The 14710-nt window shown below is 33.6% G+C and overlaps 1 protein-coding gene across 1 annotated transcript in view; it reads left to right on the top strand.

Moving 5' to 3' along the window:
• Nucleotides 1–10795: 10795 nt before the first annotated feature.
• Nucleotides 10796–14710, top strand: part of LOC150096374 (UPAR/Ly6 domain-containing protein qvr-like) — a 36480-nt gene continuing 32565 nt past the window's right edge. The window contains exon 1 of the mRNA XM_090408964.1: nucleotides 10796–10954. Within this exon, the coding sequence (XP_090265090.1) occupies nucleotides 10849–10954 (106 nt within the window). The 5' untranslated portion in view covers nucleotides 10796–10848. The remainder of the gene's footprint in view (nucleotides 10955–14710) is intronic.

Genomic DNA, 14710 nt, shown 5'->3' on the forward strand with positions numbered 1-14710 from the left:
ATTTAATGAAAAGGGAAACAGTTATTACATCTATTTATGAGGTGTGGAACACACACACAGAGCTATAGTCAGGGCTCGACAAATAATGAAAATCCTACTCACTACAAAAAAAAAAAATGTACTCGCTCCTCCCTGTCCCACAATTTTTAATGTTATGTCCCAGTAAGCCAACAGGAGTTTCATAAATAACGTGTAATTAACTCTATATTTAAACTAAACCTAGAAAAACGAAGATTATAATAACAGCTCAAATGAAGTTTATGAGAAAAACTGGAAAGTATACTCAATTTGATCACAAAAGAAATGAAGAAATTATGAAAGAATTAAACCAAGAATCAGTAATAGAAAAAATTTAAAAAAATATAAACATAAATGGATGGAACACGTTCAAAGAATGAAAATAGAAAGATTGAAAGACAGAATGAAAACCAAAACAAGCCTTAAAGTACAAGCCATTAGAAAAAAGAAGACCAGGACGTCCTCTTAAAAGATTCAACGATGACTTCGTTGCCGGAGCAGGCCACACTAGGCCTAAATCCCTGATAGGCATGATGATGATGATGGTGAATATACATATTCTTGTGTTTTCTTAAAGTTACGAAAATGTTTTGTTTAGGGAGTCATTTTTTATTAAATAAAAATATTAATAATTTTAAACCAATTGAGAGCGATATCTTGCATTCACGTGACTTTCAATTTTCTTATTAAAATTGCATCGAATACTGTGTCATACGCTTTGTATACACTAGATCTAAAATCCCATGACTATACCTGCAAAGATGCTTTTAATTTCCTTGTTTAATTCTAACTGAATTAAGTTGGAATACTCTTCCTATCCAATATATTCTGATTTTGTAAAATGTCTGTGTCTTCAATATTTCCATTTATTTAATGATCTCTTATTCTACAGTTGCACTATTAAGATTTACCAGGACAAAATTGAAACGCAACCGTTAACTTTGCAAAAAAAAGTTAAATGTACTCCATAGGTGCTTGGGGATAGCATGCAAAATTTGGAGCTGCAAAAGTTAGAAATTAGTGAATCCGTGTTCAATGTATTTGGATTAATCCAAATCCCCATTAATTTGGACAGTTTCATGTATTGTTGCAGTTTTAACTGGAAGCAAAAGATAGATCCCATTATTCATTGGCTTTGAGATTTATATATATATATATATATTCGCATATTAATGAAGCCCTCTATTAAGTGATTAATAAAGTGAAAATGTATTTATTCTACATTTTATTGTCGCTATTCTACGATTATTACAAATCAGTTTAAGGCTGCTATATGTTAATAAAATGTATTCTCTTTCTATTTGTTTTGCTGTCTTAAAACTCTGGAACCAAAACCCTGCAATTCAAGATCCCAGTTAACTCATCCTTAGCTGAAAAGAGCTTAGAAATGTTCTTGGAGTACTAAGTAATTCGGAACCTCGTTCTTATCTTGGAACCAGGTTCCGAATATTCAGGTTGATTTTAAAGAACTTGAAAGCAACCTTGCGTTTTTATATAATTTATTCGAATGGTAGATTAGCATATCATGCATCAAGGGAGACCCTAACGATCAACAGTGGGGGCCCTTCCTCTCTTAACCACTTACTAAGAAAACTCATATAAACGTTGCTTCCTGTTGTCAATGGGGTGAACACGAGAATCATCATCCCACGTGCGTGTAGGCTAGCTTCAGTATAGTCGCACTCATAGATTACCTCAAACAACCTTTATTTATTTATTTTTGTTTTTACATATATATTTATAAACAATTAGAGCCTGTGTAGCTCAGTGGATGTGGCGTTTGCACACCACCGCGCTAGACCGCACGAAGGAAGTCTTGGTTTCGAGTCTAGTCGGCGACTAGAGGAAATTTTTCTAAGCCTTTTTTCGACCGGTTCCCGAGTTAGTCGATCTCTGGCTCGGGCAAGCAGGTTTTTCCTCCCGGAAACTCGGGTTTTTCGTCCTGTAAACTCAAGAAAATCGACCGAAGAACCCACATTATTTCAGACATTAAATATATTGTGTTAGGGTTAGAGACCACGAGATGGCGGCACATTTGAGCCGACTCTCTTCACTGCGTACCGCTTAATTAGTGATAGCCTTGGGCCATCTGTCTCTGATTGGGTACCAGTGGAGATTGAACTGCCCACTCAGTCTCCAAAAGTTAGATAGGGCTAAATGGCCTCGCCTACTCCCGTATATACGGGAATAAAAAGGCGTTAGCTGAGCTGATTTATAAACAAATGCACGCCAATAACACATTTTCAGTTCTGCTAAATGATTCTACCAAATGGAAGCTCAAAATATGCAATATATATATATATATATATATATATATATATATATATATATATATATATATATATATATATATATATATATATATATATATATATATACATACATCTCTTTTTGACTGACTGAAAAGAAAATAAATAACAAGTTAATTTAATGGAGCACACAACATGTTTCGTCAAAACGACTTCTTCAGGTGTGGTAGCACTTAAAGCAAATTAAAAAAACCATAAAAACATTGTGCAATTATAATAACAGACCTGTAAACTGAAGTTAAGTTTGAATTGTCGTTATAGTCTGTTCTGTAGTTCTATTGTTGTGCAAATGCGAGCGTATGAGTTCACGCGTACGCCAGTATCTAATGGCAGAACTATGCGAGTCAGGAAGACTATAACTGAGGTTGCTGTTGATGTGAGAAGAGTCTAGGAAAATTTCTTTGGATTGCACTATGCGCCGTTCCACTTCATCGTGACAAATATAAACGTTTGATGTTGCGTTCCAATCTACTCCGTGTTGCCAGCCTTCATCGTTTGTGTTCACTGAAAATAAGACGTGATTTGAGAGTGCGCTTGCTCTGACTCTGTCATATGAAATGTCTCTCTGATGTTCCTCTAGCCGTAGGAGGATTGGCTTCTCAGTCTGGCCATATTATGGCCTCCCACAATCACATATTATTTTATATACACCAGGGAACTGAAGATGGTTATGAGCTTGTTTTGGGTGACTTAGAACTGACCTTAGTTTTGGAAGAGTTGAAAAACATATTTTTATGTTAAATTTTTTCAAAATTCTTCCTCGTTTCAGGGAGAGCGAGGTGATGTAAAGTAAAGAAATATAACCCTTGGGGTTGTTAGGGATCTCTGTGTTGTTTCGAGGGCGCTGGTATCGTTTCCTCGTAATGTTTTTGGAAGAGTATCCATTATTTAAGAAAGTTCTTTCTAGATATTTTAGTTCATTTTTTAGTTCTTCTTCATCAGACAATACTGAGCGAGCACGGTTAGCCAATGTGGAAATGATACCTAACTTTTGTGCGGGATAGTGATGCGAGGATGCAGATATCTATCCGTGTGTGTTGATTTCCTGAAGATTCAGATCCTTAAAGAATCAGCCATCTTAGTAAGCTTCATGTCTAGAAATGAAAGAGAACCATTTTCTTCAATCTCGACGGTAAATTCCCATGTTATAGGTTTTAATGTTGCTTTAGAGATGGTTTTTTTACCGTCCGGTTGAAGTGGCTAAAATTTTTAAAATTAACGCTGAAGTTTATAAACAAACAAAAGGAGTCTAATTTTCAAAAATTGCACTACAAATTAACTATTATTTTTTTCTTCTCTTTCTATAATGAAAATTTCGTTAAAAACAATATGTATAACAGAACATCCCTTCCTCCATAAGATATTAGTTTCATGTAGCTATGTCTTGTAAAAATTTGACTTCTCGATCACTATTAATGTTTATCATGGAAGTTAGTGTAATGTCTGCACTCATGATGCTGTTTTTCCATCTAGCTTTCATAACGTGATGATAGATGGCGTAACTAGCAACATCACAGAATCCTAAATGCGGAAGAAATGTTTATGATCAAGAAGACAGAACCTAAGTTGACGAATGGGAAATTAATTACATTGGGTGTAAAATCATAATATATAAAATAAAATATGCTTATTCTTGTTTTAAAGAATATTTTAACTGCATAATATCGCCTAGTTATGATATACACTTCTTTATATATTTTTTAACGTGATCGTATTCCTAATTCAATGTTTTTCTGCTTCCATCGTGTCAAAGTTTTTCAAGGCCGATCAAAGCTTGTTAACACCGACTGTTCATTGGTTATTGTTGTGAAGCGGTTGTTTTTGTTGTCTATTTCAGATTCATAGATAACTCAACAGGTGGTTTGATTGTTTTCACTAAACTGGGTAAATTATGGTGCTTTTAAAGGAAAAAAAAAGTAGGATTGGAAAGATACATGTCACGAGAAGAGGGCCTATCAAGAATGATGTGATGTTGCAAAGAAATTAAGAAGGAAATTTTTTAGAAACTCTGTGACTTAATTTAAAAAATTTTTTAAAATTTTAAAAATCTTAAAAGTAGTTAAATTTCGAAAAATTGTTGAAAATGGATAAAATCTGATCATTGATTTATTATTATCAGTATTTATATTTATTTATTTATTATCTATTTATATTTATTATTTATTTATTATCTATTTATATTTATTATTTATTTATTATCTATTTATATTTATTATTTATTTATTATTTATTTATTTTTATTTATTATATATAATAATTTCAAAAGATAAATGATTGCAAATACAGAAAATAGAAATACGTATATCTAGATGCTTCTGTCATGATGCTTGTCTTTACGATAATATTCCAAAATGTCTCCCTTTTCTTGCGTATCTTAGCAGAACATACCCTTACTCACTATATATCCAACGGATGCTGGATCGATAAAATCACTTTCATTATTTTTAGCCACATTAGTGGCTAGACAAAACAAAGAAAAAAAAAAGTGGACATTGAGAAGTCGAGTGGTTTCTCGCTTTTAAAACTGCTTCTACACAGCGTAGGTAGTCTAGAAGTAGCCGTAATTAGTTCATAGGTCATCCAGACGGAGTCTGGAACACTTTTGCAGGAGAGAGAGACAGGCAGTCTTACAATGCGAGAAAGAGGCATGTTGCAGGGCTGTTTATATTAATATTTGCTCTATGTTCTACAGCGTATAAATTATTATACTTATTAGTTAACTAACAGCAGAGTATTATTTCTGATTTTATGTCCTGCTCCCTATTCTGGAATGAAAAAGAACACAGTATCTGTAGGCTAACTTCCCATAAGCAACTTGCATATAAAAACATAAAACATAAAACTAGCGAGCAACTTCTTTTCTGTGTACTAGCAAAATGAACATTAGAATTTTCGTGGTTTAACAAGTATGAAATTCTTGCTAACAAGGCAGAAAAGGTCACTAGTTTTCCGTAGAGAAAAGGGCGAAAGATTGATCTCTCTCTCTCTGACATATTGCACGTGCTGGATCGATTAAGCTTGTCTATCGATTAAGACTATTAATTACTTCGACCTAGATGCAAAAATAGGACCGAGTAAAACGGACATTAAAAGCATCAGTACTACAATAAAACTCCTTAGGGATTACGATCATTTGCAATGCACACTTGACATCGTAAGCAACACTGCATCAATGAGTTTCATGGCATCTCTGTGACAGATGACTGTTATTTATCTTACTGTTATTTTAATATTTTAACCGTAGAGATATCTCAATGATGCATGCGTTAAAATGGCAAGGAATATCTCTCTCATTCTGACATGGATTATTAAACATTGCCGAAATTGAATTCATAACTACCTCAGTCAGAAGTTTTCAGTTATTTAAACTAAAGTAAATAATATTTTTCTTTGACATGAAAATCATTTGACAGAATACCACATGAAACACTGTGACGCAAATTAAAACAAATGGGGATGGATGTGACACCGGTTAAGTGGATAAAAAATTAGATTGAGTGATAGTTAATCAAGGCAATGTAGAGAGCTTGCAGGATGATTTAAATAGCTTGTCAGTATGGGCAAAAGTTAATGGTTGCCAGTTTAATGTCGAGAAATATGAAGTTATGTATTTTGGGATAAATAGATTGCAAGCCGTGTAGCCTGTGGAATGTGCCCTATGAGGATAGATTGAAGGTGTGTGGATTGCAGAAGATGTTTGACAGGAGAAAAAGAGGGGAAATGATAGAAACATTTAAGTTGCTTAAAGGATTTTATAGGATAGATTCAGGGCAAATGTTTCAGCATTTAGCTAGAGGGACCCAGAACAAGGGAGTCATCTCCGAAAATAGAATAAAGGTGTGGTCAGTAGGAGAATGAGTACTAGATTTTTTGCTTAGAGAGTGGCAAATGAGTGGAATCGGTTGCCAGAGTTGGTTGTGAGTGCTTAATCTGTTAATGGATTCAAGAAGAGGTATTATAGATGGCGTGGATAGATTACGTCTGGCGCGATGAGTTTTTGGATTTTATGGATTGGCCCGTATAATAATAATAACATTAACAATAATAATAATCAATTATTTAATGAATAACTAGAAGCACTTTACTTCTCCAGTTAATAATCCGAAAGCTAGTTGGAAACAAAAGAATGTGATGCTGTGCTCGATTTAGAATAATCCTATCCTAAAATCACGTAATCAAATTGATAATGAGATTAATTTAATTTTTAATGAATAAAGAGAGATTCTATCTGGGTTTGCCTTCACCTATATTACAGCGTAAGCCTTCTTTAAATGATTACATTTGCCTTTATTTCATTAATTAAAATGCGCAATGTAGAACTTCTAGTGAATGATTGCGAAACCGAATGTTATGTTTTAAAGGAAGCCAACAACTTTAGTAGCCATTTTTTCATACATTTTCACATTCATTCATTCAATGGGCGCTGCCTCTTTTGGTTGGTTGCCAATTGACTTTTGTAGGACTGTAATGGTCCGTGTATTTATGTGCGTAGTACATCAACAGGTCTGAACGTCGTCTATAAAAAGTTACTAAAGAGCTAAATTTAGTAACATCCATCTGCTGTCCGTAGCGGTCTGATTTTTTTTTCTATTTTTTTTTTAGTTAGATTCACTTTAAGCCAGCTTCCTCGTTCCGCGTGTTTTCTGTTTATTTATTTCACTTTTAGGTTTTCTACACGTTTTACTATATATATATTTATGAAGTATTATTCTTAAACATATGACATAATACTTCCGCGCGGTTAGCTTAGTGGCTGTGCGCTTCGCAACCATATGACTGGGGATAGAGTGTCCTAGGTTCGATTCCCGTTAGCGAAGTGAGGAGCTGAAGGATCTTCCTTAGCCATAGCCAAGTTAGTCGGTCTTGGGCGTGGACAGTAGGATTTTTCTACAGTTTATCCTCGGGTTTTTCATCCCGCAAAGCAGGCAAACCAGCCTTTAGAACTCAGGCACTGTTTTGCTGAGTTGCAGAGTTAACTCATCGAGGCGCAAAGCTGAACACCTTATCCTGTGAATGGTTTGAGGTCCGATGATTAATAAACCCCCGACATCGCAGGTAAAAGAGGATATAAAAAAGATGAGACGAGATGACATAATACTAAGCTATTTCTATTTCTGGGTTTCGTTTAGTATTTTTAGCCGAAGATTTGTTTAATTCACTTTATGAAACTTAAAGTTAGTAAAGGTCATACTCGATAGTATGACCTTAATTTTTCAATTCTCATTCCGATGTCATTAACCGCACTACTATCAGTATCTTTTGTTTTCTATGTGTATCTAAGGCAAAAACAAAATCCCTGCCGTAGTTTAATCCTAGTATTGAAGTGGATAACGTTATATCATACCCAATGATGTGCATGCATACAAAAATGTAATTAAAAAAGCGTATGTTGTGTATTAGGTAAGTGAAAAAGTAAAAAAAAAAAAATCAGAAACAATTTTTGCCAGTCGGTCAGTGTTAGAAAACAGGGGACGAAAATTATATATTACTTCAAAGTATGTAGTACATTATATTACTTAATCGTTTTATTTCTGACAAATCACACACACACACACACACACACACACACACACACACACACACACACACACGTGTTCAGACTAAGTACTTAATCATCAAAACTATAATTGCGAGAAACGGCAAAGAAAGCCATGCAGATCTGTTACCTTGGCAACCAACCACCTTACTCGTTCTTCTTTATTTAACCGATAACATTCCAGTCCTTGTTTGTAAATATGCTGTCGAATGCTATTTATTTCTGTTCGCTAAAGAATTCAAGCTACCTAGCTAAATATATATACATATATCTAATTCTATTAGCGTTATTTATTAAATTTTGAGTGTTATTTGCGAAAATGAAGGTCCGTCTTATGACTAGGAATGCACCGCTGCACGAAATAAGAGGCTGTTTCTGTGACATTTTACCGAAATAAGATGATCTTAACAGCTGTTGACCTTAGCTACCGCTTGTTGTCAGTCTCAGGTTTTTGGCTAACGGTAACAACCATTATTTAAAAAAAAAAAAAAAAAAAAAAAAAGTTGAAATTTGTGGTCATTTCAAAACACCTCTGAATCAGATTATATTATGGGCTTGGAAGTATTTTACTTCAAGCGTATATCACTGATATCCTTTCTATATCAACATCGTTATTGTGTCCATAAGATACTATAAGATGGATGTAAATACATGACGCAGTTTTAAGCTATTATTATTATTATGGCTTTCGTGAAACCCATATTTTCAAGTTTTATTTCTTTTATTTCAATATTTAAATAAATGATATTTAATAAATATAATAAATTAAACTTAAATATATTATATTACAATTTATAATAAATAAATAAATGTATATAAAAATCGAAAGTTTTTAAAAAGGTTCTGGAAATCCGTTCTTTCCATCTAGACAGTACTGTCGATAAGCCTATAGCTTAAGGGCATAGGATTTTGCCACACATCATCAAGAGGAAAAAAACGCTATTGCTCTATCAATTCTATCCCAACAATAGCTCATGTATCAAAATATTACTGTTTCGAAGTCACCTGGTAACAAAATATTATCAGCTTCCTCCCGTGTTTAAATATTTAATTTTATCTCCCATTTTTATTTCAAGATATTGGATTCCTAATTGTAAATAAATAGTAAGCGAAGATGAACGCTACATAATGTTTTTTGATGAGGTTTCCTGCAAGAGTGTTGTATCATCTCCTATTCAGTATCCCTTTGCTATGCTTGTCTAGATGCTCGAGCGAATGACAACCCTTTTTGCTACCAGTATTCTATGGATTCGACTTCCGCTCCAGGATGGAGGTTTGTGTAAATCATATATGACATATGATTCACATATCACATATTACTCATTCTCAAAAAAAGGAACCGTTAAAATATGCTGTGAGTATATGTGAAATATAGTCTTTATAGCATCGCCACGTTCTACTATTTTAATGTCCACAGTTAATTTCAGTAATGATACGATATTCACAACATTACTGAACTATTCAATCAGAAATCTTTCTTTTTATAATGCATATTTCTGTATAGTTCAAAATGTGAACTGTATCTCCCATTTTTATTACTAAATTTAAAAGGTTAATATACTGGCGAGTTTATATTAGTGATATTAGATTAATATTGGTGGAAATCTTATATTACGAGCTACAAGAATAGAGTTTTGTTTAAGCTTTTAGACGGAGCCCATCGCAAAAAGTTTGTTTACTTTTTCTAGACCGCTTAGAAGTAGGGCGGGATTTCAAATATTTTGATCCATCTAGACACTGTTGCTTGCTTCCTCCCTCACCAACTTCCTCCTTTGAAAAAATAAATGATGAAAATCCCTTTATGAGTATTCTAAGCGGCACACTTAGATATTCATAACTAGCATGCGATATCAAGTAGAAAGCTAATAATGCTAACTCTAAGAATGTTAAATAATTAAGATTTCTGTTAATTAATTTCCGTATGTAGACTGAGTAGGATGTTAAAATGACATCAACGGTCTCACGTACACACATTGCTACAAATTGTTTAAAACCTTTTCGGCCACAACTATAGCTGCAATATCCGGACTGCCCTTTTCATAAGTCAGAGATCTGCATATCAAACAGAAATGACTTAGTGTTCAGTGCAAGTAAATTACTTATACCAAAAGTTCTTGACCAGATCTACTTGTAAAATTTAGCATAGTAATATAGCCGAACGAAAGTCTTAAGATTCGTCTACAATATTTCGTTAAAACTACCATATTTTAAAATGTTTTTATAACATTCCATGTTGCCAGCTTAGTTGATCCAGTAGACTGTACACCCACTTTCCAACCCATAATCCTACCCAATTCGAACCCAACCTTACTTGGGTATAGATGTTTGTGAATATCTTAAAGTAGCATATGAACCCAGTGTGAGCCCACTATCCTGCTTACTGGGCCATAAATGATTTGGAAATGTCTGTTTCGGGCAAATTGTCCTATTTATCTAATTCTAATTGTATTAATGTACGATAGATGAAATTGTTTGTGTTTGAATAAAAGTTACCAAACTCTCTCTCTCTCTCTCTCTCCCTTTGTGTGTGTGTTTGTGCGTGCGTGCATTATATAATACCGTTTCTTTCTCTTACTTCAAGTAATGTAGAAGAAAGAAATCAAATAATACCCTAAATGGATAGACTATGCTAAACATATTATATTTTAATACAGATTATTCGCGAGTGTTTAGTCCTCATGAATACATTATTTTAAATACTTTCTAAATTAAAATTAAATCAGCATTTCCATTTATTTAAATTTATTGGAAAACCACAAGCGATCATACATACTCGTAAGATAGAGACGAAGGCAGTAGCGCTTTGCGATCTCTCAGGACTTGTATCGTTAGCTGTACGAAAGCAGACTTCCAGAGCCTCTCTCTGTTGGCTGCGCGGTGGATGCCCGAGCAAAGTCTCTGTCGTCATCTTCGTAGCAGCAACAGACGGAAATCACCACCCACCGCCATCACGCATCGCATTTTCACCCACCGGCAGCAACTCGAATGCGAATCAGGGAAAGAGACAACCTGGAACTTAACTCGGTCTCGTTCTTCGTTCACTGGAGATGGCTGAGATTAAGCTCGGGAGCCAAGTGGACAATATTATTAGGTAGGGCTGATCTTATTTTGTTTCGCCTAGGTTGTATTGATGCTACTTGAATGTGTGCTAGGATGAGGAATTGGTTTCTTATTTAGGTATTGTGAGAGATCTTCGAGGTTTGACTCTTTATCAGTTAGCCAGTGAAGCAAAATAGCGCGTATTCAGTTAAACTGATTACCATACGAAACAGAAACTGCGAATATGGATCTTTATTAAAAGTTTGCTTTTTGAGAATTAAGCAGGATAAACAGGTAAATAGATATTATTTTTCCCGAAAGTTTGCAGCTGTGACATGTATTCTAATATATTTAAACTTTGGAAAAATATAACAGTCTCTTTTGAATGTAGATGAGAAGCTATAGAGATCAAGTTAGCCTCTATGCTAGTAAATAATAAATGAGTAAAGTATTGATATTTAGAAATCTGTGCAAAGTGAACGAGCACGTTTATATTATATTTTTAAACATATATTAAACAGATTATATTCAAAATCCTATCATGAAAAAATAGCGTGACGTGTTCTTAAAATCCAGAAGTCATCTTCCTCATCTTCAACCATCGATTACTATAAAACTTTCGCTCGATTAAATCTTTCAAGAGGAATGGAAAATGATTAAGGACCCAGTAGAGATAAAACTTGCAATTTTTCTGATGTTTTAAAAAATTTGACTACAAAAAGAAAGAGGAAAAACACTAAAAAAGAAAGGAATAAAACGAATAACGTTAACAAACGTTATCTAAATATGAAATAACAAGAGTATGATTCGCTAGCAAAAGTATAGAGAATATGTGGAATGTAAAGAACCCTATTTCTAAACTCTCGTTGCGATGAATTTAAAATGGTTTCTCCTAAAGTTTTGAAACGTTGGCATTCTATTTCAGGGTGATCGGAATGAGACTTCCTGGTAGATATTGTCAAAACTAAATTTAACTCCGAATAGATTTTCATTTAAGTTTCAAACCTAATTTATAAAATAAATAAAGATTTATATTTTTACCGTAAACGTAGAAAGATAGTGAATATCTTGCTTGGAAATCTGTATACTTAAAAAGAAATAATTTTTAAAAGGTTAACCTAGCAGCAGATAACTTACTTTAATAATAATAATAATAATAATAATAATAATAATAATAATAATAATAATCATCATCATCATCATACGTATCAAGGATTTAGGCCTAGTATGGCCTGTTCCGGCCTTAGAAGTCATCGTTGAATCGTTTAAGAGGACGTCCTGGTTTTCTTTTTCCTAATGGCTTGTACTTTAAGGCTTGTTTTGGTAATCTTTCTGTTTTCATTCTTTGAACGTGTTCCATCCATCTATGTTTATATTTTTTAATTTTTTTCTATTACTGGTTCTTGGTTTAATTCTTTCATAATATCTTCGTTTCTTTTGTGATCAAATAGGGTATACTTTGCAGTTTTTCTCATAAACTTCATTTCTGCTGTTGTTAATCTTTGTTTGTCTTTTTGTTTTATTGTCCAGATTTCGCTTCCATACATTAAGACCGGTAGGGCTAATGTATTGTATACTTTTAGCCTGGTTTGTTTTTGAACTAGGTTTGGTTTAAATAAAGAGTTAATTACTCCTGTTCCTTCGCACATAAACCAAAGAAACAGTCCTCTCTATCAAACTTTGATTTGACTTACTAAAATCGGGTTTATCATTAATCACAGTAAAGACATAAATGTGAATGTGTATAAAAATAAACAAAACATTTCGAAAAGTCTTTGAGTGAAGTTTCATGCCTTAAAATAAAATTACTAATTTACTTGATTATCACATCTATTTACTCAATTTTTTTTCTCTTTAAGGAGAGAATTGTTTAATACATTTTCTTGTAGACATATTAATAGGTCCTTTTTCGGATAATACGTTTCAAGTCTCTGCATTTTGCATGATTGTTCCACAATATTCTCACAAATCTCATGCTTTCCAAGCACAAAGTTGTTTTCCAAGCGTAAAGAGATGGCTTGCTACCTGCTAGGGTTCCCATCTAAATTCCTTTGACTTCGGAGATGTTCATCAAAATGTTATCAACCAAAAATAAGTGATTTTTGTATTTCTATAGACACATATAATAGATAAACATACGAAGATAAAAGAAATAAAAATAATAATAACTAATAGACTGCATCTAAATTCACATCATGTTGGTGTGATTAAGACCGAGCACCTTTATTAGGCTCAGCAACATAGACAAAACGATTTTTTCATGATTTTCCTACACATTATGGGGAACTCTTTATACAAACGAATATCGTTGTTTGTCATGAATTAACAGGGGCAATCCTTTTAGTATAATTTAATAGTAAATGGCGTTTATTAATTTTTGCATAATATATTATTTCGTTTGGAATTTATAGTCAGTTTTATTAAATGGCACACGATATTTGTCATTAAAATATCAACCTTCTTTTCTCACAAATCAATTTTGAAATATGTTCGTTAAACCAATTTAGTATCATAATACCACGTCCTCAGCATCCGCTGAGATGATGAGGACTTGGCATTGAAACTATTAATATATAGAAAGGTATATTTGGTAGCATTCGTTCCATTCTGAATGGCTTTAACGAGGCTAATTTGAAAGGTCATGTATGACTTTTTTTATAGCTCAAAGTGAGCAATCAAAGAATACAAGGATTCTTATTAGCATATCAGTATCCCATTCAATCGTTTTATAGCAGTAAAGATTTGTAAGATCAGTGAATACCACAGTGTTTCTTCTACAGTTGGTAGCACTAAAAGCAGTTGATATTAAATGACATTAAAGATATTGCTCTGAAAGATATACGGACAGTGGGATTAATAGGTTAACGAAATCATAAAGTTAAATAAACCTTAAACGTGTAGTAAAAAAAAAAAAGAAATGTTTAAAAACCCATCTGGTTATATTTCAGGCACCTTACTATGGACATACGGTGCACACCGTAAATATACGGTGTGCACCGTATATTTACTGTTAAAGACTCCTATAATTGTTTCCTGGTTTTGCTGATTCCTAAAATTAAACACAATATATTAATGATTCATGAAAAGGACACTTTTCGATGAGTAAAATTGCATCATATTCGCATTAACAGCCCGGGTGTGCGATCATAAATATAGACACCTTTGAACAGACGTACAGATGGCACAGCGGGTCAAATTCTTAGCGTTCCAGTGGTATAAAACCACCCAGAAGGTGAGGCAGAGCGTGCGCTCAGACAATAGTACCCAGAAATTAGTGGCTGTGATTGGTTATTGTGTCAACCAATCCAATTGAGCGGTGTCACGAGTTGCTGTTTTCGTTTTCTGAGTTTAATCTGTTTTGTGTGCGTGAAGTGTGATCCGACATGTTTAGGAACACCTTTATAGACAAGAAATTTTCTATAAATAATTTATAACTTTTATGCTAATATTTACAATGGGAACCAGTGTTGACGATCTACTGAATGTTCCGTTTTCTTCCAGAGCTTTCGTGGATTGCATGATTATACTCGAAGGAGGTTGGAACTTGTGTATACATAAGTAAAACGAGTTATTTCAGTCTTTCTTTAATCCAATCTGTAAAACCTGAAAAATAATTTCCCAGATGATTACTTTTTTCGATTTCTGTGCGTATTATATGGCTGCATTTAAAAGTCGTATCAAAATTCCAATTATCCGTGTCGCCTCTAGTATTTGCCAATGACAATCTAATCTCATCTCAATCCCTTTTATGCTTCTCACATAAACGACGTGCGTGAAGCATAGCTATTGTTCATGTGACCTTTATGCT

The sequence above is a fragment of the Typopeltis vanoorti genome, chromosome 19 (assembly GCF_054136105.1).
Source record: "Typopeltis vanoorti isolate ZY-2024b chromosome 19, IOZ_Tvanoo_1.0, whole genome shotgun sequence".
NCBI classification, from domain to species: domain Eukaryota; kingdom Metazoa; phylum Arthropoda; class Arachnida; order Uropygi; family Thelyphonidae; genus Typopeltis; species Typopeltis vanoorti.